Raw genomic sequence first — 26,753 nt, 5'->3', positions numbered from 1 at the left:
GGACACATACATTGCTTTATGTGGAGAAATCCCTCAACGTACACACAGGCAGATACAGGTTTTTGCCAACAGGTCAAACCGATTGGATTTTGTTACTCCAAAAGTAGATTAGTACATAACTTGATGGAAAGCTAAAGTTCATTAAAATAGGCAAAGTGTTATAATGAGTTTAAGTTGCACATAGCAGTATGGAATCCATGGACAGATTAAGGTCCTCTAATTAGTGCCCAAATTAGGGTTTAATCCATTTGTGTCAATTTTATTTTGCACCACAGGGGTTCTGTTTGGATTAAATTAAATCCTGATTCAAAATGAGTGTAAAGAAATAACTAAGTAGTGCAATATGCTCATTAATGTCTCATCTGACTGTGCTTTTAATGATATTAAAGCTAGTAAAATAATTCAATAAAACATACCCTCTATGTTACTATCCATATTCCAGTCTAGAAGAATGGTGAAATGATACAAGAAGTCTACAGTATATTTAGGTCATGAAAGTTAAATATTATTCTTAATAAATCCATAAAGTGCTTCCTGAAGGTGAAAGTATCCCAAAACGTTTTTCTGGTATACAGGCATCTGAATAATGTTGGCTGGTAGTGTGTAAATGAATGCCCAAAGCTAGTTTTTATTCCAGTTCACTTGCAAAGATTTGTTTTCTTTATTTAGAACACAAAAAAGCCAAAAGATATATGCTACAGTAGACTGCTAGCTTGTTGCAGCGTTAGTACGACCTCTGCTATAACAATACAAATAATAACAATAATTTATCTGCATCTCTCTATAATAATACTGGCAGCTTGTGTATTTATGTGGGAATAAAATGTTACAAAAATAATTATGAAATGTTTATTTTTAGAAAGACTAAACTAAATATCTCATGCAAAGTTTGGACCCATACACATTATAGAATTGTATTACCGATTTGAGAATAATCCAGCTTTAATACAAGCAGAAACATGATTTGACACATTAATCTAACCCAACCCACCTGACGTTTAATGTTCCTTATACATTTACCAGTGACTTTCTAAATTAACCAACATTTCCTTAGTCATTTAATAAACTGTACATCACAAGACTTTTTTAGGGTACTTTGACCTTCAGGATGTACTTAATGGATCTGCTTCTCATGTTTTTTTTTGGTTTATCAATAAGTACAAAATGTATCTTTCATGATCTAAATATAGGCTGCTTGTGTCATTTCCCTGTTCTTCCAAAATGAAATATGACACAAATCAATAGATAATAACGTGTAAAGGGTACATTTTATTGATTTATTTTTTTATAGCTACAGCGTTTTTAAGCATTGAAGAACAGTGGTTGTAGGAGGCAAGGAATACCACAGAAGTAAAGTTGAAGACTTTTGCTATGAATTTGTGTCCGTTGCCAAAGCCACATTTTTAAAAAGTGATCCTATTGATTTCCAGGATGCCAGGTACTGTACATCTCTGCACCAAGGAGACAAAAACCAAGGCTTTTAAAATGTGTTTGAATGCTTTGTATTAGCTTGAGATGCATACCCAGAATAAAAGATTAAAAAAAGGGGGCTCTTGAAAATATTGCTAATTTTAGGAAGTAAGAAAATTGATTTCAAATGTTTGGTTATTGCCTCGTAAAGGAGTTCTAGCGAATAAAGTGGTTTAATAAATGTCCAGTGTAAACAAGATCTGAATAACCAAAGCTCAGCATTTTCTTGTTACTTAAGTTTGCAAATCTTTACTACCAAACGCAAGTGAAAAAAAAATGTTATGTTTTGTTGTAAAGCACATGCCAAGCCTTTGTCTATCATTGCACAATTTTCTTTGTACTGTTCTGTAAATGCTTGGCCCATGCTCAGTGTTTCTGTTATTTTTTTCTTCTCATTTTGTAGACATACCCAGAGCAGCTGTCAGGATCTTAAGCAATATGACATTCCTGTTTGTGAGCTTGTCATACACAGCTGAGAGTGCCATTGTCACTGCCTTTATTACCTTCATCCCCAAGTTCATCGAGTCTCAGTTTGGCATCCCAGCATCCAATGCAAGCATATACACTGGTAAGACATCACCATTACAAAAAAAAGCCCAAAAAACTAAAACAAACACATAAACAAAACCGATATATCAATACAAATTAAAAACTAATGTGTAAATACCAGATTTTCTTTTTGTAGCCCCCATTCGTGCCATGTTTAAGTATCTATAAGTATATCTTATATAGTAATTAAAATGTCAGATTTTTTTTTGATAGCAGATTTTTTATTTTCGGAAAGTAGTGCCACTACATATGAATACCACACCTAGTAAGTTTAAACTGAGGTGCTCCTAATTCTCCTTAACCCTGAACTCCAAACCAGCCAAATCTGCTTCTGGTTGTGGTTTCTAGGATACAGAAGTAAAATGTGTTCTAAATATATATATATATATATATAATATATATATTATATATATAATATATATATATATATATATATATATATTTATATCTAGAACACTGATCTTGTGTGACTCTAATAGACACCAACAGAGTTCATATTCTCTACATACTGAATAGTCTGTTCAGTAGCCTTTGGACTTATGTTTACAACCAGAACAGAAAGGCAATATGGAATGTTTGTAGTATGAAGCAAAAGAAGGGGGGATAACATTCTATACTTGATGTATTAAAAGTGCAGCACTATTAAATAATGCAAACATTGTGCTTAAAATAAAGGGGGAAATGGGAGCTGGTAAAATACCAGAAACTGTACAGAAGTAGCATCCTATTAGAGCTGTAGAGTCCCTAAATACAAAGTGCATGGTTTGGGATTTTTAAAGCTTTTTTAAAAAAAACAATAGTGAATCAATGAATAAAATGTTTTTTGCTCTGGACTAAGTATAGACCACTTTCCTCCGGGAACTACACTTACATCAGGAAGTCATTAATCTGGCATTGCAGAGACTTTAAAGAAAATTGTTATGGTATGCATTTTTATTTTATTTATTTTTCTTTTTAGTACATATTCCATCTTGCTTAATTCCCTTTCTTTCCTTCAGCCCAAAGACTGATGATTATAGTATTACATTGAGTAAAAATAAGAAACCATATTTTATTTTTGCCATATTCAATAACTATATTATTTATAGTAATGCACAATGAAAAGGCACTTGTTTTTAACGTGACAGAATTCTTACTGTGAACATTATAGTGAAGTGCTTTCCACTCCACTTCCTTTGGAATTGTGCAGAAGAAAGCATTGCTGGTTGTAAGCAGGACAGATCTACTGTGCTCTCGATGGGGAAGTTGCGAAAACTGGTGATTTCAGCAGTGTGGCTGTCTGAAAACCTTTCTTAACCAAAGAATGCTGTATATTTTATGTTTCTTTTTACTGGCCACTTACATTTGCATGATGTTTGCAATCATTCCAAGAAGTCCCTGTAGCAATTACTCAAATACTTCAATGTTTATTTCAATTTTTTATGGGCAAGTCTTTATTATAAGTTCTGTTGCAGTTGCCTGCCAACAACATGTACTACATAGGCAAGGTCAGCCAAAGCATCTTCTAGTGAACAGCTGTGTATTGCCAGCAATACAAAAACAAACTTGATTCAAAGTAACTGATCACTAAATGGCTCTGGCTCTTACTTCTTTAAAGGCACTAATCTATGTTATAGATGTCTGTGGAAGGAAAACAGAATTTAGTGTTAAAATATTTGCAAACATCATACAAATTAAGTATGTTAATAGTATGTTAAATAAATAAATAAATAAATTGTTATAGTTCCAAACTTTTTAGGTAACTAACGGATCCTTTTAAGTTTTATGAGATTGGCTCGAGAAATTAATTGCGATATTTTAGCTTAATAATAATAATGAGATCTTTCGATATTAAAATTGAGGGAGTGCTTGCTAATTATCCTTTTCCTGAGGAATTATCTTACTGCACTTAAATGGAAGTGTCTGTTTTTGACCATTTTCAAAGCTGAAAATGATAAGCGAAAGGTACCTGTACATGACAGCAGTTTCTATTTATCTATAACATAAACACATGGGCATATGGATTCTAGCAGCATACTGTTGTTAATCATAGTGTAGAAAGTTATTCAAATAATATTTGCGCTATAACTTTTCATTATTAAATACAAAGATTATTGTAAATAAAAAAACAGTAAATACTATAATAATGAAAAATAATGATTAGTGACAATATTAGTTGGTTGTTCATATGAATCGGCCCCTATACCAATTCTGTTAGTTAAAAACGTAGTATTTAATTTGACCTATTTCTATAACAGCCTGTACCACATTAGAAGTACTGCAACTTCTTTTGGCATAAAGAATGTTGCCGTAATTGTTCAAAATGCGAACATGCTATATAGAAATAATTCCTTCAGAAACATTCTTAATTGTGCCCATGCAGAATTAGTTACAGTGTTCCAGCACTCCAGGCTAAAGGAAATTCTATGTTACTGTACTTGGGTGTAAATCAAGGATTAATAAACATTGATGTATCATTTTCTCTTCCTCCCTATTGGACACTGCTGGGCACTGTAGTAAATGACATTTAATTGACATACAAGCTTGTTTTCATGTTTTACTTGCTGTGCTCTGGTCCCCTATCTGCAAGGTACAGATTTAGACAGTGACCTAACATTAACATTAACATTCTTATTTATAGTTATTTTTTTCCTAATAAAAACTAATAAATAATACAGCACAAATTCTAGCACAATATACATTAGAGAGGGAAATTTAACTAAAAAAGATTACATTCTAGCCATAGGGATTACTAGAAGATAACTGTTTGAATAGGTTTATTCTGTGTTTTATTACTGGGGAAACAGGTATCCATTAACACTAAAGTGAAGACAATATGTTTGCTTTTTTCCCTAGTGACTGCTGGACAATCAAGCTAATGTCATGGTTTTGTAAAATTGCTGATTTATAGCTCATGTTATTTTGGTAAATAATTATACCTGTTACACTAAACACAGAGAACTACGTGATTCTTACTGTGTTTCTGTTTTATAGGGGTGGTTATAGTGCCCAGTGCTGGTGTAGGCATTGTCCTTGGAGGCTACATTATCAAAAAGCTGAAACTGGGTGCTAGAGAGTCTGCTAAGCTGGCCATGATCTGCAGTGGCGTGTCTTTGCTGTGTTTCTCCACACTCTTCATCGTTGGTTGTGAAAGCATTAACCTCGGAGGCATCAATATACCATATACCACAGGGTAATGCTTCTCTCTCCTCAGTACTTCTTACATCATTCATAATTGGACTTAAGATCTCTCATCCATGTTTACATGGTAGGATGTCTGTACATTTTACATGGAGAATAAACAAGCTATTACACTTTAGTTGCACAGGATCAGATACAGCCTATGGTTTATTTAGGTGTTGAATAAAAAGATCACCTGTGATATGTAGCACGTATGTATAAATCATAGGCTGTCACTCACATTTTAATTCCTAGTTGAATGTATTCTGTAATATCTAAAAGTTTGCTTTTCTTTGTTGCAATTCGGTTTCACTCACAATGCGCTGACAACAGATCTGACATTTTTATAGAGAAATGAAAGTAGAACTTGATTGTCGGGTGCTAGTCCTACCATATTAGATATACACACTTAAGGGGTGCTTTTATTTCAAATAATTATAATTATTAGCAAAGCGGATATGGATCAGCCTGATCTTGCCTGACTTTCCAAGAGATAGATAGATATATATATGAAGGGCCACTGCTTCACAAGTGATTTGCAGTGTGCAACTACATAGACATGCTTTTAAACTCCAACAGTCAACCCTGTGGGATTTATTCTATAACCCTCTCCCAATTGAACTAATTTGTCACGTTAATTAATTAATTAAGTGATATGTGACCAATTTTGATCTATATCTTGAAAACTGCTAATTCGGTTGATAGTTTGGTACAGACATTCCTTAGCACTAGTGCTTGTGGGTATTGGGATCATGAAGATCTATTTGTGTGAAGTTTGGCATCAGACTTTATGTAGCCTTCCATGTATGTTTCACAAGGCTATTTTAACATAAACATGGGGTCATTTTTCTGTCAGATAGCAGCAAAGAATGACATTTATGATGTTGTTTTTAGGTAGTCATAGTTATGTGTCTAACAGAAAAAAAAAAGAATATAACCTTTATTGTTCATTAGCTCTAGGTGTGACAGGCTGTCCTACTGTCTTTTTCACTGAGAATGAGCCACATACAGTCACAAGACCAGAGGAGTAAGATTGTGTCGATTTTATAACTTTCTGTCCAGAAATATGACTGCGACTAGTTCAAGCAGTTAATGTAGTGATTGTTTGAAAGAGCAGAGGCTTGTCTAATGTGTCATCTAATTTCCCACAGAAACGAAGAGGCTGTTTATTTAGCCACCCTCTTTGTGTTTGTTTCCAGTCCCACTCTAACCATGGCACACAGGAATCTGACGGGCAGCTGCAATGTGAACTGCGGATGCAAAATACACGAGTATGCACCTGTCTGTGGATCAGACGGCATCACCTACTTCAACCCTTGTCTGGCCGGCTGCACCAGTGTGGGAAACGATAGCACGGGAGTGAGTATCAGCTCTGTATTTGTGTTCATGAACATTGTCTAAAAGGTATTCTTTATGCTCCTGAGAGTAATGTCTAGGAAGGCACAGTGCTGGGCGCTGGATAATGTAATGCCCATTTTACCACATTCACTAAATATTATTAACTAAATATTTTAGTATCTCCGAACGAATAAACACCCCATTTTCAGACACATCCATGTGGTAACACTTTAAACTAATGGCCGTAAATTCATAATTCAATAAGAGAGGTTTTTTTTTTTTTTTTCTATAGGATGGCATAGGACTAATACATTTCTGAAGTGAGGTGGTTTGAAAAGTGACTGCTTTGGGTGTGTAGCTGTAATTTCGCCCCCTCTGCAACTGCTAATTTGATACAGATATTTTCCATTTACATGGACGCAGTTGCTATAGCTGCAGGTAAGAACTGAAATATTATGAAATGTAGGTGTTATAAATAATCAATTTAACTCAGTTTCAGTAGTGGTTATTCACTCTCTGTTTTAAAAAAAAAAAAAAAAAAAAAAAAAACGTTTATTAAACTGCACAAACCAAAAAATGCTGGTTTAAGATGATTTGCATCTTAAATCAGTTCCCATTTGAGAAGATGACCTCAGTGCTCAGTCTAAACAGCCCAGTTCTTATTCCTTGCTTTAATATGCTGAGGTAGCGAAACCAAATAAGGCTCGTGTCCCACAGGGTTGCATTTCTGTTGTAATGACATTGTTGGTGCTTTGCCTAGTAAAAGATTGTAACTGAGTGGCAATTTTGAAATGTCAATAATAGATGAGCTTGCTGCTTCCTTATAGAACATTTATTCTGGACCGTGGGCACGTTCTAGCAGCCATCCCTTTTCTGACACTGATAACGTGCTTGGAGTTGAAACAAAGGACAGTGAAAATTGGACAGTGCATGGGGAACTATAGCTATCCTAATCCTTACATTGTGTGCCTGATACAGCAGTTCTAAACAGATTATGAATGCAAACAGCCAATTTGATTACAGTAGTCCCTCACTAATACAGACACCATTGTGCCATATATATGGACATGTTGGACACAACATGTGTCTCCCAGCAATATCAAATTCATTGTGACGCTAGTCACTGTGAATTGCATGTTCCAAAGATATACACTGCATAAAAATGGATGCTGTACTGACCTCAAAGAAAGGACAAAAATAAACAGAAGATTAGATAAAAGTAGCCTACTAAATCACTAAAATTAAGTAGAATGATTAAGTGGGCATATAAACTGGTACTCTACAGAGTTTAAACACTGTGATCGGTTGGATAAGGGCCAGAAGCTTTCAAAAATACTGATGGTGATGGTGAATCCAGTGCTGTAGACTACAATAATTCAAATTCTGAAGTCTCTAATTGCTTTTGCAAAAAGTCTGACTCATACCAACAGAAAATAAAACGAGAAGGTAGGCTATATGGTTTACTTGCAGCCATGTTTACACTGCAAAATGTTTTCTGTAAAAAACAGTTAAAATATTTCTGTTAAGTGTCTGTAGTAATATGTAAGGCACAGTATAGTATAATGTGTCACTGCGGCACCATGATCTATTGTGTGTATATATATATATATATATATACACACACACACACACACACACACACACACACACACACACACACACACACACACACACACACACACACACACACACACACACACACACACACACACACACACACACACACACACACACACACACACACACACACACACACACACACACACACACACACACACACACACACACACACACACACACACACTACCGTTCAGAAGTTTTAGAACACCCCCATTTTTCCAGTTTTTATTGAAATTTAAGCAGTTCAAGTCCAGTGAATAACCTGAAATGGTACAAAGGTAAGCGGTAAACTGGCAGAGGTTAAAAAAAAAAGTTTAGGTTACCAAAAACTGAAAAATAATGTACATTTCAGAGTTATACAAAAAGGCCTTTTTCAGGGAACAAGTAATGGGTTAACAACTTACAGCTTTTCTGCAGCAAAGGAAGTAATATGAAAGTTGATGCTAACAATTCCTACAGGTGTCCCAACTTTTGCTGATTACTTACAAACCCTCTGTCTGTATAAAAGCAGTGTTGGAACAGACTGTGTTACTACACCCTCTTAAGCATTATTTGGACAGTATTGTACTGCAGGAAGTAGTATATTGCTATCATAATGGCGAGAAAAAGGCAATTAACAAAGGAAGACAGACAGACCGTTATAACCCTTAAAAGTGTAGGTCTTTCCTTTAGAGAAATTGCAAAGAAAGCCAAGGTGTCAGTGAGTAGAGTTTCCTACACCATCAAAAGGCACTTGGAAACTGGAGGAAACTCTTGACAGGAAGAGGTCTGGCAGACCAAAGCCACAACAGAATCAGAAGACAAGTTTCTGAGAGTCAACAGCTTACGTGATAGGTGGCTCACAGGACAACAGCTTCAAGCACAGCTTAACACTGGTCGAAGTAAGCAAGTCTCAGTTTCAACTGTGAAGAGAAGACTTCGAGCTGCAGGTCTGACAGGTCGAGTGGCAGTAAGAAAGCCATTGCTAAGATGGCAAAATAAGAAAAAGAGGCTTGCCTGGGCCATGAAGCACCACCAGTTGACTACTGAAGACTGGAAGACGGTCTTATGGACCGATGAATCAAAATTTGAAATCTTTGGTTCATCACACAGGGTTTTTGTACGCCGTCGAGCAGGCAAAAGGATGATTCCTCTGTGTGTGATACCAACTGTCAAACATGGAGGAAGAAGCGTGATGGTCTGGGGCTCTTGCTGGATCCAGAGTCGGCAACTTGCACAGAGTGAGTGGCACCGTGAACCAAAACGGCTACCACAGCATTTTGCAGTGCCATGCAATACCCTCTGGTATATGCCTAGTTGGCCAGGGGTTCATCCTACAGCAAGATAATGACCCAAAACATACCTCCAGGCTATGTCAGAACTACCTTAGAAGAAAAGAACAAGACGGTAGGCTTCAAATCATGGAATGGCCAGCACAGTCTCCAGACTTAAACCCCATCAAGCTGGTTTGGGATGAACTGGACAGAACGATGAAAGCAAAGCAACCTACAAGTGCAACACATTTGTGGGAACTTCTGCAACGGTGTTGGAAAGAACTTTCTGAACAATATTTGATTTCCATTGTAGAAAGAATGAGTGTATTCGGCTGTTATATCTGCAAAAGGTGGCTACTTTGAGTCAAAAATTTAGATTAAATTTTGTTAAACAAAACGATTCCATGATTTCTTTTTTTTATCTCCAATTGTTTATTTGTTCTATGCATTAATTTCAGAGTACATTGAGACATTAAACTGCGTAAATTTCAGTAAAAACTGGAAAAATGGAGGTGTTTTATAGCTTTTGACCGGTAGTGTATATGCGCAATAAAAGCTAATTTAAAAATTGTGATGTAGAAGCAGACAATGGAAAAATTACCTGTGGGTATTGTTTTTAAATAGTAGCGTGTTCAAGTACAGAAGTCCTAATGTTGTTTTTGACTCTTGTTTTCCAGATAAGGAACTACACAGACTGCGCTTGTGTGCAGAGTAGGCAGGTGATTACACCTCCTACAGATGGGCAGAGGAGCCAATTGAGATTGGTTATAGTGAAAACCTATCTGAATGAGAATGGCTATGCTGTATCTGGCAAGTGCAACCGCACCTGCAATACCCTCATACCTTTCCTCATATTTCTGTTCATCGTCACCCTCATTACCGCCTGTGCACAGCCATCAGCACTAATTGTAACACTCAGGTACGTGTCTAACTCCTGCTTTAAAAATTGCTGGCTTTTAGAGGTGCTTAGATAATGACGTGTGTATCATTTAAGCAGATTAATGTCACTATTTCTATTTTTGACGACAAAAAGAAGCATGAAAAAGTTTTGATGTAGGAATCGCAATTAGGAGCATGTCTGTCAACTGATCAGTGGCTCTGAGTACTTTTAAATGATTCCTAGTTCCTGCAGAAATAGTGTTCTGCACATGTTTAGCCTTTCTCTTTCTGTTATTTGGAAAAGACTGCACCTTTTGTAATAAATTAGAACTCTTTGAGATAAGTACGATCGTGTGTTGTAAACATTATGCTGCAGTTTATTTCCCCAAGCCCCATAAAAATATGTACATTGCTGGTATTGTTAATACTTGAAAGTTTATTACGGGTGCTGCTTGCGTGTTGAGTCAGATGTGTCCGTGCAGGAAATATTCAAACTGAATATTGTTCTTGTTGATAGATGAAAAGGAATTCCCCATGGAACATCCATTACTGCTGACACTGCCATTTTCAACATCATATACAAAACCTTTTGTCAAAAATAAAGGAGCAAAAGCAGCATTCTTCATATTGCGGTTTAAAATAATGCAAATATGGAAAACACATTTTGTTGAAAATATATATTTCTAGCTTGTTGTTTGTAATCTACCTATACAAAATCTTGCTTGTAATATGATGCTGTTAGGTTGCACAAGGAGGCATTACTAAACAGCAGTTTCTTTCTTCTTTTCTGTGCAGGTCAGTGGATGAACAAGAGAGACCGTTTGCACTAGGAATGCAGTTTGTTCTTCTGCGAACTCTTGGTAAGTTAAATGTAGCCCACAATGGTTAATATCGTATTTTATATATGATTGTAAATGACACTTATTAAAATGCATTTTTTAAGCAGTGTCTGTTAATCTAACTGTTAGGACTAACTGAGCATCTGAGTAGCTGCGTAAATGCCTACTTCCTGCAGTGCACTTCAAGCCATTGCTTTATTAGTATAGCCCTTTGAAGTCATGTATTTTGTAGTCTGAGTGGAGTGGTACCCCTGCAAAGGGATAAAATATAATGCACAATACAGTACTCTGTATACAGCACTATATATACAGAACACGAATTGTTATACTTTTTTTTTTTACAGCAAAGCCTGTGTTTTATTTCTGTTTGATCCAGTGAATTTGTTTTTAACAATTACTAGTTATTGTCTGTTGGATTCAGCTAATATTTCAACAGAAATTAGTCCAGGTATAATCATTTATCACATACAGTATTTTTTACCAAATCTTTTATTGTGAACTTAATACACATCTTTATCACATACAGTAATTTGTACCAAATATTTTATTAACTTACTCCATCTAGTGGTTGGCTGTTGTATTACACAGTCAACTGAACAGACTGGGATGATGGGTATAGTTAGAACATAAATTTGATATATAGAAAAATACAAAATTAAATGTGTGCAGGGAAAGAAATAAGACGTATTGCAGAGCAGTTTGACTGATTCCACATTTTAATACAAGCTTGATTAGCACAGTGTGTAGGTATCAAGCTCAGGTCTGTCTTATTACAGGCATTGTGAAACCAGGAATGGATCAAAATGCTATGTATTTAAATTATCATATACTAATATATACATAATATATATAAATATATTATATATATATATATATATATAATATACTGATATACTGAACTCTTTGAAAATCTTGTGGTTGTATTTAAGTCTTACATACTGAAATATGGCCCTGTTCATTGTGTGCAGCCTACATTCCCACACCGATCTATTTCGGCGCGGTCATTGACACCACCTGCATGCTCTGGCAACAAGACTGTGGCGTCCACGGCTCCTGCTGGGAATATGACGTCACTTCCTTGCGTTTTGTCTACTTCGGGCTAGCAGCCAGCCTCAAGTGTGTGGCCTTCATCTTCATCTTCTTGACGTGGTACTCCATTAAATACAAAGAAGATAGACTCCAGAGATGGATACAGAGAGCCTCGCCGGTAAGCACAGTCAGCGAGATAGTGGGAAAAGCAGGGGCCCAGCAAAGCTGTGCACGGGCTCGATCCTGCCCTACCTTCAGCAGGGCTGAACATACTGAAGAAATGACACTGAAGAGAGGGGGCGGCAGCCAGAGCCACCCTGGCCATTCACTGGAAGCAATAAACAGATCTGAAAGGGCACTGGAAGAAGACACTGCTAAGATCTAGCGCAAATCTCTTCTGCTTCACCGACAATTCAGTTTGTGTTTTAAGTTTACTATGGCTCCCACAAAATATTTCCAGTTTGAAAACCTGTGCCTTCCTTTTTTCTTTCATTTAAACAAGTTGTATGCTGACCACCAGTCTTTTTTTAAGACTAGCAGCCACACACTGACACTCAGCACAGATTGAGGGCTGGTTACCTCAAAGTGACAACAGAGGATGTTTCCTTAAGAAATGTGTAGCTTTTTTTGCTCTAAAATGAAAAATTAGGTTAAGTAAGAAGATAAAAAAGCTAAGCTAAGCTAACTGTATTTATATCAAATAACCATCTATAGCAGAAGAATACATGTTTAATTCAAATGTATTTAGTGTTAACAACATGTGGTGCTATGTGGATGAAATTATACAGATTACAGTTTAGTTTTTTTTTTCCAGCCATAGTTTTGGCACATATCAGAAGTTATCCAATATACTGGGCTATTATAAACAAGCACACATGGTATAATATACTATGCAAGCTCTTGCATTTTATGAAAACTAGTATATATCAAACACAAGTAGAAAAAAATATATTAGCAAGTAGTAGTACAGTGCGTCACAGTTAATAGAATAAGCTTGTATCTGTAACATACACATTTTAAAAACACAATGTCAAGTGCTTTTTCATTTCTAGTTAATATATGTAGCTTTATATATTTTAAAAACATTTTGCTAGTCCTCCAGTGCAACATCCATTTTTACTTTCACAACATCTGGAGTGTTTCAGTAATTTGGCAAGACTAGCACTTTCATTCAGGGAACTAAAATATGCCAACTCAATGTGGACATGCATTCTAATAGTGCCTCAACCTCTGTACTACATGAAATGCAACACTAGTCAGAGGTACAACAGGGCCAGGGATCTTAAAAGTATACTTCCTCTGTATCCAACTCAAATGTACAGTACTGTATCCAGAAAACATGAAGGAAGGTTGAAGTTGCTTGTTCCAAAACAAAGAAAGGTAAATAGTCAGAAGCTCTGTTTTCTTTCCTTCGTGTCTACATTTTTCTCCACTTTACACTGCTGTGGATAAGAGAACAGTATGGTAATGGTGTGTTGTACAGTGGCTGCAGTGATATGGGAGTAAATCAGGAGGAATGCAGTCCTTTATAAATTGCTGCTTTTTACTGTACGACTAGGTTCGGTTCTACCTACGCAGGTGATCCCTTCAAAGTGCATTGTGAAGCCCGAACTGTTCCAAAAACAAACAAAGCATCAACAATATATTTTTAAGATTGCTCTTGTATATTGTTTTCACACTGTTATCTTAAAGCAGTATTTATTTAAAAAAAAAAAAAAAAAAACAGTAATTAAAACTATAAGCAGCAGCATCTCCAGCAAATACAGTCAACATAACATGCTCTTGCTATTTCAGGCAGTAGTCTCCAAAATGCAGAGCATGAGTAGTTAACAGTACTAGACTATTTAGCAGTCTTTAGACTTTTCAGATTATTACAGTGTTTCCATTGTCAAAAGATCTAGCTAATTAATTCACTTCATGGTAGGGTGTAGTATGTCCATTACTGTGCATGTGCAGTAAATAGTGATCATTAGTATTCATATTATTTTAAAGATTGGAAGCTCAGCAGAAAAACAACAACAACAAATCCTTGCAAGTTTAACAGAGAAACTATTAAAAATGTAATATAGAAAGTAATTTGGGGAGCTGGGAGGGTCTGTGATCAAATTAAACATCCCACTGAAATAACTATTTTATCTTAAAGGGTAATTAAATTCTAGCAGGGACCCCTCATATTTTTAAACAAATATTAGTAAGTGAAGAAAAACTCCTTTTACAGAATAGAAAAGGTTCTGAAAACATTTTTGCTTTTTTTTTAACTTTGATATCCATGTATAGTGAGGATTTGGAACAAATTTAAAAAGTTACATATTTTATAAAATACTGTATTACTTCAATATGGCGCCGCCTTCGTATTGACGCTGCAGTCATATATCAACTTCATAATAGATGCCGCCGTGGAATAAACGCCGCTATCAATAAAGAAACATTAAGGTAGTTATTTCTGCCCCTACTGAAAAAAAACACACGGTAAACAAATAAATGCACAAGACTGGCCACTGGCTATGTACATGTAACGCCCCCGAAGAGATGGAAGCCTCAATCTAGCATGTAAATTACAAACTAATGTACACATACACATTATTTTGTGGTAGTACAGTTCTGAAAGAAAACATGTACTGTACAGCAGTCCTTCTGAAGTTCTTACAGGTGATTTTGTTGTTTTGTTTCTAGTTCAATTGTAATTCCTGTACAAATAAAAACAATGTGCTTACTATCTATGAGAAGATTTAGTTTTGGTTTCTCATGCAGAGAAATTACAAACAAGCAAGTTACAGGGAGAAAAAAATAAAAATAAACCTTGTAGGATATAATGTAGTTTTTACAGAAATCAAGCTGATTTTCTGAGGTCACTCGGTGTAGAAAAACATCTACGTCACACTTTTGGATTTAACTGCCACGCCAGCATTGTCCCGCCTCTTAACATCCAATACACACTCGATTCGTTGGTACATTACTCCCCTGACCTTCCAACTCCCACCTAATAGGCACTTGGTAACTGTCACTGATACATGTACTGTAGAAAAAGTAGGTTAGCCACACAGGCTGCTATATACAGCCATTTTGATCAATTTAAAATAAACGCTGCAGCGCCAAATTGAAGTAGTACAGTGTGTGTGTGTGTGTGTGTGTGTGTGTGTGTGTGTGTGTGTGTATAGTTAAACAACCATATACCTCTACCATGTAAGTGAAAGCAGCTCCTTCCCAGAGCATGCAGTGAGCAACAACAACCTGTGAGTGTCCCTGTCTCTTAAATTGTGATTTCATCATTAGTATTGTATGTGTATGTGGTGTATTTGTGATGCAAAAGAAAGGGAAATTGCCTTGATGTTTTTAGTGTTAATTCTTTCAAGTATTCTAGGTTAATTTATTATTATTATTATTATTATTATTATTATTATTATTATTATTATTATTATCAATATTGTATTTGAACTTTTAAAGGCTGCTGAGCCCTTTTTGCTCAACAGGAACAAAGTAATTATGATTGTTTTGTGAGCAACTGTATACAAATACTTTGACGATTATTTGTCAATAAAAAAAAAAAATGGAAAAGCAATGTTGTATTTTCTCTTCCTTGGAACCCCCCCCCCCCCCCCGAAAAAAAAAAAAAAACAAACAAACAAATAAAAAAAATGAGTAAGACTGCCCATTTCGGTTATGTAGTTTGAAAATAAAGGAACAAGTTTTATATACAAAAAGATATGTTCACTTGTAAAGAGACATATATATATATATATATATATATATATATATATATATATGTGTATAATATATATATATAGATATAGATAAATAGAGATGCCTGCCTCTTTTAAATTTTTTATTTGGCACCACGCTTTACTCGTAACTCAACAATTATTACTGTTACCGAAGGGATAAAAACTATTAAAAAGTCATTTGTACAGTACTGTATACTGTAGTCGATTCATCACTGCTGTTCTTTCAACCGTTTTAACAAGGACATTCAGCTAAAAATACACTTATAAATACTGTAAATGTGTGAGTTCTGTTACTTATGCATGTTTTACAGTATATAAAGTCATATTTACTAGCCAACTTTGCCTATTATTTTGATTTCATATATTAAATATATACTGCAGACTCATCTCATAGCGGAAAATTAAATTCTTACCTCAATTATAGCCCCGTCAGCAACAATAGTCTTCCCTCGAGTCACTAATTTTCCACTATAGCCCTCCTCTCCAGTCCTTATTTACTATGAATATATTCTAATACTAAATGAAGTGTGGATGAATTTAACCTCCCATCTTAATAAACAAACCAAACCAAAAAAAAATGCACATTTCTGTTCCTTGAGGTCAGTTGCTGAACAATCCATATATTAGTTATTTAAATCAAGTTTCTAAATCACAGAAAAACACCATATACTCATGCCTTACATATTAAATGTATCCAGGTGGTCAGGGTTCTGCTGTACTGTATATCTCATCCATCAAATTCTACTGGCAGGCAGGTTCCGAACCCTGGACTCGTCTCTAAAATACACCGCTCACATCAAATAGACTCAACGGATAATGTGTCACAAGAGGAAAGGACTGCATCAGAAAGTTTCAGTGTTCCAAATGGTGCACTAAACTGTAGTTGAATCTAGTAAAACTGCAATAATCTTTTTACAATTCTCCATAAACTACTGTAAAAGGTCATACACAATTGTTCTGTTTTCAATGTTGCGTTTTTACATTATGGATTAACCATTTTTATTATATTTTGCAGTACCTTGTGTGTTAATTTGTGGTTTAATGAATAAAAACAAAGCTTACCCTCTGGACTGCCTAGCACTTGCTTTGTCAACTCCATTGTTATAACCAACAGTAGTTCTGCAAGTGAAGCTCCAGTTGGCCACTTTGACTTATATTTACAGCATGTGAAACTACTTCTTAAAACAATTGTCTATGAAAATGAGAGCTCACATAACTGCTGTAAGTCATTAGACACTGTATGTCTCAACCTCGAAGACTGAAAAGCATGGTGACCGCTGGCTGTTATTTTCAGTCCAAGGTACATTTTGCAGATTGCATGATAAACAAACCAAAAAAAATCAATGCATTTATGAAATGTGATGCAAACATTTACTTTCTGTTATTGAAATGAGGCTTGAAGTTGGTCACAGCATCCCAATTTGTTAAACATAAAAATGTTTATTTTATTTCTAAAAACAATGCTTCTTGACTTTCCTGAAGCCAGAATTGTTACATAACTTTTATGTAGTTCACAAAAATCTGCAATATTTAGGAGGATAACAATTCAATTTCTATTTGATAACATGTTATTTACACAGATCACCTTGAAGTACATCAATATGTTGCCTTTTTAAAATGTCTTTTCAAGCAATATATGTGTGTCATTAATTGGGAGGTTTTTTTTTTTACACAAACAGCAATAAAAGGCCACAGTTATTAATTAAAAAGGGGTAAAGCAGCCTAAATGCAGAATTACCTTGGAATAAACTAACTGGGATTACAACAGATGGTGCACCATATATGACTGGGCAAAACAGTGGACTGGTTAGCAGTGCTGAAAAAAAAAAATTAAAGAAATGCAGAAGTATCCATTTTCTACACTGGATTCTGGATCAACAGGCATTATGTGGAAAAGTTGCAGAATTAGAACACTTAATAAGCATTGTTATTAAGTGTGTCAGAAAAGAAGGGCTAAGTGTCTGGACAGAAGTCATAAAAAGGTACATTTAATAGAGGTACTGTTTACGAAATTGCATTTTCACAGCTTGCCAACAACTTTTTTTTTTTTTTTTCTTCTTCAGTGCTGTTCAAAATGTTATATTATGGAATAATATTAAGACTCAGTGTTATATACTGACAAACTCTTATTTCCTCCATTATATTACATTTGTGATATTGAGTTTTGTTGTCAGTGTTCTAGGAAAGCTGCTTCTAGTTACATCTGCCTATTTTTGTACTATAAAATACATTAAGTAATATGTTGAATAAGTGATTGAAACCGTGCCTGCATACTTATTGATGACACGGAATCGTGCAGTGGGGGTAATGTGTTTTTTGTAAAGTAGTATATTTGAGTATATTGGCCTCCATACAATTTCTATAGACATTTTCAGGTACATTACGATGCATAACTTTTTTTTTTTTTTTTTTTTTTTTTTTTTTTACGGTGCGGTCCATCAAGTGAACAAGTATTCACTTAAATGGCCCTTGCTGCCAGATGAGTTTGACACCCTTCCTAGACAATCAATTATCATTTCAGGAATTTTTCCGTTCAAACACATTTTCATAACCAAGTAATTCAGCAAGATGTATTTATTTCACGTTAGTGAATCAGTGAATCAAACAAACAAATTTGTTGAATTGATTCACTAACTGAATGAATCAAACAAATCAAGTTGGTGAAACAGACATTAATGACAGACCTGTGCTTGCAAATAATTGCTTAATCCAGTAAATCAGCTTGGAATTTAAATTTGAAGAAAAGCTACATTTGGTTTGGGCTATACGTGTTAGTTAGCACTGTGGTCTAAATATTTTAGCACCTGTAAAAAAAAAAAAAAAAAAAAAAATTAAAATAAAAAATTGAACAAATAAAAATATTACAAATACAATGCACCATTTCTAAACCTGGAAATCTCTACTTTTGATTCTGAGATAATCAGACCCATTTGGCAATGACATATGTCCCATTGTCTCTTCATGCCTTCTGGAGTCTGTCGTCTTAATGTGCTACTTTAAAACTTATTTATTTGAAGGTATGGGAAGACAAGCCACTGCCTTCTGTGCTGAAGTTTTCAGAGGTTTGTTGTTCGGTTGGATCATTTTTGCTCCCGTTCTGTGTGGTTGCTTCTTTATGTGGAGCAGTAGCTCCTATCTGTGTTGTCAGATTCGCAGTTTGGTGAAAGAAGGGGCTGTCTGGATCTACTGGAAGGTAACCGTGGCCTTTGAATATGTCCTCCTCCTCAACGTCATTTCGGGTAACTTCCTGCTGAAGATGGGAGACTGACTGGAGGACAAAGCCATGTCTGGTCTCCATCTCGGTCAAATCGTTTCCACTGAAAACGAACCCGTCATTGTCCAAGTCCTCTTCCATCTGTCTGGCCCACGTATCCTTTTGAGCTCTCCTCCAGTATTCCAAGTCCGGACGGACTCTCTCAGGTATGTCATTATGGGATTCAGTTTTAAAATCTGTACTGAATCTTACAGTTTCAGAGTCCGGTGTGGGCACAGCAGGCTGCATGTTACCCGTGGACGTCACTGCACTGCTTGATTCGTCTTCCGTAGGGGGCATTTCCCCCGACCCGGACCCTGTACTGCTTGATTGGTCTTCCACAGGGGACATTTCCCCCGACCCGGACCCTGTGAAGAAGTCAGATGAAGCCCCATCCTCATTAAGGGCATCAGACTCATTTGTTTCATTTTGTTCATAAAATATTCTTAGCAGTGCAAACATACTATCTACAGCCTTCCAATAATTAGTCCAGTCATCCAGGCTAAGACTATAATTGTATCTGTTCCCAAACAACGTCTCATTCACACTGTACAAATCTTCCAGTCCTTGCCAGTTGATGTCCTCAGTAAAGTTTGGCAGTTTAGCCTTCCCATCCATTCCATAGTTGCTCTTCTCTGCAGATAAAACACAAATAAAAGTGGGTGTATACATGTATACCTAGAACTGCACGTTGGGCTTTCATTGATCACACATCACACAACATGCAATCATGCATATGCTGACTTGATTAGACTTCCCACATCCCAGTGCAGCACAATCTGTTAGGCATCAGACCCACACTTCAATAATAATAATAATAATAATAATAATAATAATAATAATAAAACAATACATAACTTACATAAATTACAAAGAAAACAATTATGCACATCTGAATGAATTTGTAATATATATGAAATTTATAATATATATGAATTATATATATATAATAATATAATAATTATATAATATATAAAAATATATATATATATATATATATAATATATATATATATATATATCATATATATATATAATAATGAATCTATTTTTTCTAAAAATATATATCTTTCTATGTTGTAAGGCTATAACCAGTATAAAATCATTAACGTGTCTGTTTTCTTCTAAAGTAAAATAATTCTCAATAAACTCCCACATCTACAGTATACCTTAAATTACTTCAGATACATTTCCATTCAGATGGGATGTATGAAAGTGTATGATGTTTAAATAGGAAATGAACAAACAAGATATAATGTGTATCTGAAAAGCAAAATTAAATTAGAGAAATTGCACAGCTCATAAATTTATATCATAGATGAGAAGACAGGGCTTTTAAAAGGACTGTCAACAAATCAGTTTCTTCAAATACTGTAAGGAAGAGTGGCTGTTGACCAAAAGAATATACTAATGTATTATAACGTAAGCTAAGACAACAACAAAAATAATAATAATAATAAATAAAAATACAAAGCTAGACTGCAGTTACTGCTTCAGATATATATACTGTGTATACACGTACTGAATAAGGATATCCTGAATGCGACAATCTATACAACGTGATAAAGTGTGGAAGCCTAATCATTACCATAGCATAAAAGCAAACCTGTGTTAAACAACACCTTTATTGCTGGTAATGGTTAGTGCTTTTCATCATTTAAAACTAATTATACCAAATGATCCACCTAACAAAAGAGAAATGATTGCCATGGTGTTGAATGGAATAGATGTATATTTTATTATGGCTCATTTCCATCTGCAGCAGTTGCTATTTACAGTAGCAGAAAAAAAGTATTTGAGCAGTTAAAAAAAAAAAGAGAAAACCCACAAAAAGTGATTTCTATAATTTATAATTGTTCTATAAATTAAAGATTCATCTTTATAATAATAGAACAAATTACTACATAACATGCACAAAATGAAAAATAAAATGCAAAAACTAATTTCATACTTTGACAAAAGTGTTTGGGCAACCAACATATTTCAAATGAAACCAATTCATTGCTAATTATTGACAATTATCATGATTGAAAACCAACACCTGATGATAATTACATAATCAATAAATCATCAAGTGCTGAAAAATAAATTGGAAATTTGTGATTGAAAAAAGCAAAAAAAATTGTGAAAACTAAAGAGTAGAGCAACAATCTCAAAATGGCAGTGATACAACTAAACAAAAAAGGAGAAACTACCAGAGAAACAGCAGAAAGACTTGTGGGCTATTATTGACAAACACAGGAGAACAGAAACTACTGCAGCTAGCTCCAGGTATGGAAGACCAAGAAAGATTTCTGCAAAATCTGGAAGAAGAATTTTTCGAGCAGCCCAGCAAAATCCTCAGATTACTGCAAAAGATTTGACAAGAATTGGTCAAGAAATTCACGAGCAAACAATTCACCAATACCTTAACAAGATAAATGTCCATGGGCGAAAACCAAGATTGAAATCTTTGTTAAACACAATACACAAAAGTAAACAATTAGAATTTTCCATTGAATACTTGAAGGCGCCTGATGATTTCTTCAACCAAATTTTATGGTCAGACGAATCCAAAATAAAACTTTTTTCACTGAGAAAGCAACAATATGTTTGGAGTAAGAGAGGAGAAAAATGTAGAAAAGTTCCTCATGCCCAGAGTTAAACATGGTGGAGGTTGTATGATGGCATGGGCTTGTTTTTCTTCCTCAGGCACTGCCAACCTTTGAATCAAGGAATGCTGCAAAATATCAAGACATTTTGCACTGTCATTTGTTACCCAGTGTTAGAAGGATATTTGGATGGAAATTTGTATTCTAGCACAGGATAATGACCCTAAGCATTCTATGAAGTCTACAAAGGAATTTCTGAAAAAAAGGAAGTTTACAATTATGGATTGGCCATCACAGTCCCCAGACTTCAATCCACAATATCTATGGGATTCACTTGAAGGCTGCTATTGCAAATAGGAAACTCAAAGCTGTATACGCCAGGAACTGGTTTCAAAATATAAAAAAGACTGCAAGCTGTAAAGGAAGCAAAGGGTGGGCACAGAAAAGTACTAATGCAAGGGTGCCCAAATACTTTTGTCAAAGTATGAAATTATTTTTTGCGTGTTATTTTTATGTATGATAATCGTTTTTATTATAAAGCTGAATCACTGCTTTAATTTAAAGAATTAGAAATCATGTGGTTTTCCTTTTTTTTTTTTTTAATCTGCCCAAATACTTTTGTCTTATTTGTTTACGACTGTATAACTGACAAAAAATGAAAATGAGGCATGTAAGCATACAAAAGTACATGTAAGGAAACACAACTGAGACGCTATTGTGAAGGGGGGGGGGGGGGGGTTGGCTAAGCAGCTCAGGAGGATGAAAAGCTTGGTATCCACAATTTTCCCCACTTTCGATGGTGCTGCAGCCTGGATACCAGATGTCAGAAAAAGAAAAGGTCAAAAAAGACAAAAAGTTAAGCAGCCTGAAACCTGCAACCAGCCTGAAACCAAACATCCTCTTCATTTGAAGCTCTTGGTTAAGAAGTACGAAACAATGTACAGTCAAACCTGCTCATGAGACCATATTTAGCGACCATCTGCTCTAAGTGACCACTTTCAATTCTTCACAATGATATTTGTGCTTTTATTTAACTGTATTAATGTGACCGGCGACCACAATTCTCTTACCCAGCAACAGACTCGAACCTGTATTAAGCACCCTTACACGGGGCTATTGTTATAAGAAAAATATGGTTTTAAATAGTACGTCCTAAATTCAAAAGGTAACCATATTACCTGTCTTTTATCCGTAATCAATAAAACAACAGCGCTCTCTTGTAAAGGAAGAGAGAAAACGTGGAACTAGGGTTTGAAGTTTTAGGTTTTAATTTATGTTAACGTGGCCGCGTTTTGAGCTAAATCAATATCGTAATTAAACTGTTAATTACTAAACAAAGTCGTTTCTTTTTACCTTGATGTCCTGATTGACTTGCTAATTCTGTTTCACCTTCTTTATTATTCAAAACACAAGAGCAAACAATGCCATTAATCACTTCCCCCAGATGCTTCTTTAACTTGCGTTTCGTTCTCACACTTGGCTGGGAACTAGGCAGCTTCCAGTGTGTCAGTTTCGTGTTGTGTTGTTCTTTCCCGCTAATTTAACAGAATGTTCTCATAATTAGAAAGGATGTAGCGTCTTAAGACATAAAGGCAAACCTTAAAAGGAAAATAAACACCGACAAATTCAAGCCATACTTGTAAGAGTATAAAAACACTGTGAGCCGTAATCGAAAAAGATCTTATGCTTGTGTTGGTGTTGGTTTCAGGATGCAGTGAATCAACACGCACCTGAAAGGCAGACACGCATTGAAATTTGCAAAGGATTTAAAACATTGTATGACCTGAGACAGTAAAGCATTCACTAGATCTATTTTCACAAAATAATTTGTTTTTAAATGCAATCTTCTGGCTTTTACAGTGTATGAAAGACATACATAATTACAGGAAAGCATGTCAGAGACAAATAGAAAATGCATAAGTTATGGGCCCTCTTTTAAGAGACCGCCTGTGTTAAAAGGCCCCTATTAGACTGTCCTTGCGTTGTCTCTTAGCGCAGGTTTGACTGTATGCAAAACTTTCAGCTAAAACATATGTCTACTTGACTTCTATAGCTTTACCTCAGAATTTATTGGAAGTTTGCCATTTTTTAAAATAATCAACAGTTTCCTTCATACAACATTACTGATATATATATATATATATACTATATATATATATATATATTATATACTATATATATATATATATATATATACAGTCGTCAGAAACAGTTAGGAACTAAATGGTTTTTTTGTTTTTTTTGTTTTTTTTGGTTAGTTTTTTATCGCTGTTTTGGGAGTGTGAAAAACTCCATATATGGCTTTAATATTGTTATACATTGACCAGTAAATAGACTTTTTTTTTTTTTAATCAGAATCACATGTGTGCTTTAAAATAAAAGTCCATGTCATGTCTAGAGCAATGTTCAAATTATTAGGATTTGGCAATTGGAATGATGAAAGGTTGCTGAGCAGCTAAGTGATTTAACTACAGAAAAACTCTACAGCTCTTACAGCAAATCGTCCAGGTGACTACTGCAGTTTAATAGTAGTGGGAGAAATAAGATACAGTACCACCACTGCAACTATTTGCAGGGATTCATGGGTCCCTAAAGGCAGATGCAGTGTGCATAGTGTTCTGCATTTTTGGTTTTTATCTTTAAAAAAACAATTTCTGGGAATTTTTCGGAGTTTATTTTACATATATTAAAACAGGGATAAAATCGGTTTATATATATATATATATATATATATATATATATATATATATATATATATATATATATATATATATATTTTTACTGAAAAATCCGTGACACTTTACATGTGGAATATGATGAGTAGCAGTTCTGGTTTCTGATTAAGTTTAATGTCCCATTTATGATGAAGCAGAATCTGTGCAAGACAAAGCCACATCTTTCCAAGCTAGCTGGTACTTTGCGAATGTTTGGGGAATCGATGTGCTGTCGGAGATAGTATTCACAGAAGGTAGAACATGACATCAGCCAGATAGCAAAGTGTCTCCAAAAAAAGAAAATTGACAAAAAAACGGACAAGCCAACGGAAGTCAAAAAATTATGGTTCTGTCTTAAAGTGGCCTCCCGAGCGTCAAAAATCACACTGGGCATTTCCATCAATGCGCTCCATAAGCATACCAAGTAAAGCATCGCCATTTTCTGTCAAATATTTATGATTTAGATTGCAGACTTTTGGCAGTGTTTTAGCTGAATGACAGTACTGTCTCACAGTCACCAGTATATACCTCTGCAATAAACAGTGGCTGCCCAGCAAAACACAGCGCTCTGACAAACTCAATTCATTCTATGCTCTTTTTAGCCGTCCATTTATTCAGCGCTTGTCAGGCGCGTCAGGTCCAATTTATTTTCACACGTGTTGTTTATTTTACACTCGCTGTTTAAGTGTTTTTTGTTCCCCCACAGTAAAACAGGTTTAAAAGGCACTGCATTTCAACATGACTCTCAGTACTGCATCTCCAGCCCTGCCCCACCCCTTGTTTGCTGTATTTATCACATATCTCTACATAGTAGTGCATACTGGTAAATCCCCTCCTGATCACTCGTTTTATCACCAAACTCCTCAATAGTGCTGTCCAAGTCATTATTTCATCTCAAAAAGCTATGCAAATGTCTGTGATATTCTTTGAGCGCTGGATGTGGAAGCAGCTATCTTGTTTTTTTATGTCTGTGTTATGTTAGGTCTGTGGTGCAGGGCCTCTGTGAATTGTTCAGATCTACCGCCCCCCTCCCCTCACCCCCTTTTTTTTCGGCTTCTCTTAGCCATTGAAAGGTTTTCTCTGCTTTTTCCGGAGAAAAAAACGACTAGAGACCTGTGCTTGACGTCTTGATGATGTCAGACATTTTTAATTGTTTTTTTTTTTTAAAGTCTATGCAGAAAACAATGAGCGCCATATTTTTTAGAACTGCGTAGAAACAATATCCAAGGAAGTAAGTGTTTGAGACGAAAGCACTAGAGCCATATGCATTTGTGAAGTGACAGAGAACCAGGTTTGAATGTTATTTGATCCTCTGACATCTAAATGTCTGCAGTATCCTAGGATACAGTGTAGGGCTGCTAATTACAATGTCAGAGTCAATATAAAACAGTATTTTAATCAAAATGTTGTGTATTTCCTAGAAAATAGTACTGGGAAAATATTGAATAATAGACAAAAATCCTGTATAAATCAGTAAAAAACTACATCCAGTTAAAAAAAAAAATCCTTAAATTTTTCTGTAAAATTTGGAATAAATCGCAACAACAAAACATTAAGTATGCTGAAGAAGCCCTCCTACCTAGTACCTACCATTACAGTACCCATCCACACACTGAACTTCCTACTGGAACATCACTGAGACACTTGATACTGACCTTTAAAAATATGTTATTCTTCATCTTTTATTTTATTTAATCTTTTAATTGATTCTTCCTTTCGTGTTATAAAGATTACAATTACATGGTGTATTACATTTACTGGTCAGTGTAATTGCAGTTTTATTAATTATAAGATTTTTAAGTGTGAATTTCAACACTTTATCTTGCTACAGAGAAAATACAGGCACTGTGAAAATTATCTCTCTTTTCAGAGGTTACTACAGTATTATGAATTATGAAGTATTGCAAACCAAAACTGATAGTCTATCCTCTATGAAATACTTTTTGTATAACTGGCCTGGTGAATGAAGTGATGTATTGGGTGGGAGGGGGAATATGATCAATGAAGAGTTGTTCACCTTCGCAGTAAATATAGTCAGGACAAATTGGCATGCACCAAAAGTTTAGCTGAATGCATCATGAAATATTAGTTGGAATGGACTGGCTCATGCAGTTATTGGAAAGAAGCCACTGAAGAAATCAAAAAGTACGGATACCTGTGTGGGTCATAGCTTCCTCCATCTTTATTTCCTGATTAGGAAAATAAGAGTAATTTTTTGTTAATGCTTAGATCAGTAAATAAAAACATTCACAATGTAGTTCTTCATGCACAGCTTCTAGTTCCTAAAGAGAAAGACTTTTGTTAAAATATAAAAGGGGGTTTTAGGGAGCAGTGGGAA

General features: G+C 35.2%; 2 protein-coding genes across 7 annotated transcripts in view; one reads left to right on the top strand and one right to left on the bottom strand.

Moving 5' to 3' along the window:
* LOC121313401 (solute carrier organic anion transporter family member 5A1-like) overlaps positions 1-12,660 on the top strand; it is a 46,577-nt gene extending 33,917 nt beyond the window's left edge. Inside the window, exons 5-10 of one of the 2 annotated variants that reach the window (XM_041245895.1) lie at positions 1,874-2,038; positions 4,993-5,191; positions 6,378-6,537; positions 10,067-10,308; positions 11,064-11,128; positions 12,076-12,660. In XM_041245895.1, the coding sequence (XP_041101829.1) occupies positions 1,874-2,038; positions 4,993-5,191; positions 6,378-6,537; positions 10,067-10,308; positions 11,064-11,128; positions 12,076-12,521 (1,277 nt within the window). In that variant the 3' untranslated portion in view covers positions 12,522-12,660. Of the gene's footprint in view, positions 1-1,873; positions 2,039-4,992; positions 5,192-6,329; positions 6,538-10,066; positions 10,309-11,063; positions 11,129-12,075 lie in introns of both variants that reach the window. The other variant, XM_041245894.1, reaches the window with a different exon arrangement.
* Positions 12,661-18,068: 5,408 nt separating this feature from the next.
* Positions 18,069-26,753, bottom strand: part of LOC121313400 (extracellular sulfatase Sulf-1-like) — an 89,557-nt gene continuing 80,872 nt past the window's right edge. For 3 of the 5 annotated variants that reach the window (XM_041245890.1, XM_041245888.1, XM_041245891.1), the window contains one exon: positions 18,069-19,746. In XM_041245890.1, coding sequence (XP_041101824.1) covers positions 18,866-19,746 — 881 coding nt within the window. In that variant the 3' untranslated portion in view covers positions 18,069-18,865. Of the gene's footprint in view, positions 19,747-21,806; positions 22,511-26,570; positions 26,605-26,753 lie in introns of those variants that run through there. The other 2 variants (XM_041245893.1, XM_041245892.1) reach the window with 2 other exon arrangements.

This window comes from Polyodon spathula, chromosome 3 (genome assembly GCF_017654505.1).
Source record: "Polyodon spathula isolate WHYD16114869_AA chromosome 3, ASM1765450v1, whole genome shotgun sequence".
Taxonomy (NCBI): Eukaryota; Metazoa; Chordata; class Actinopteri; order Acipenseriformes; family Polyodontidae; genus Polyodon; species Polyodon spathula.
This window is presented reverse-complemented; position numbering and strand designations above follow the sequence as displayed.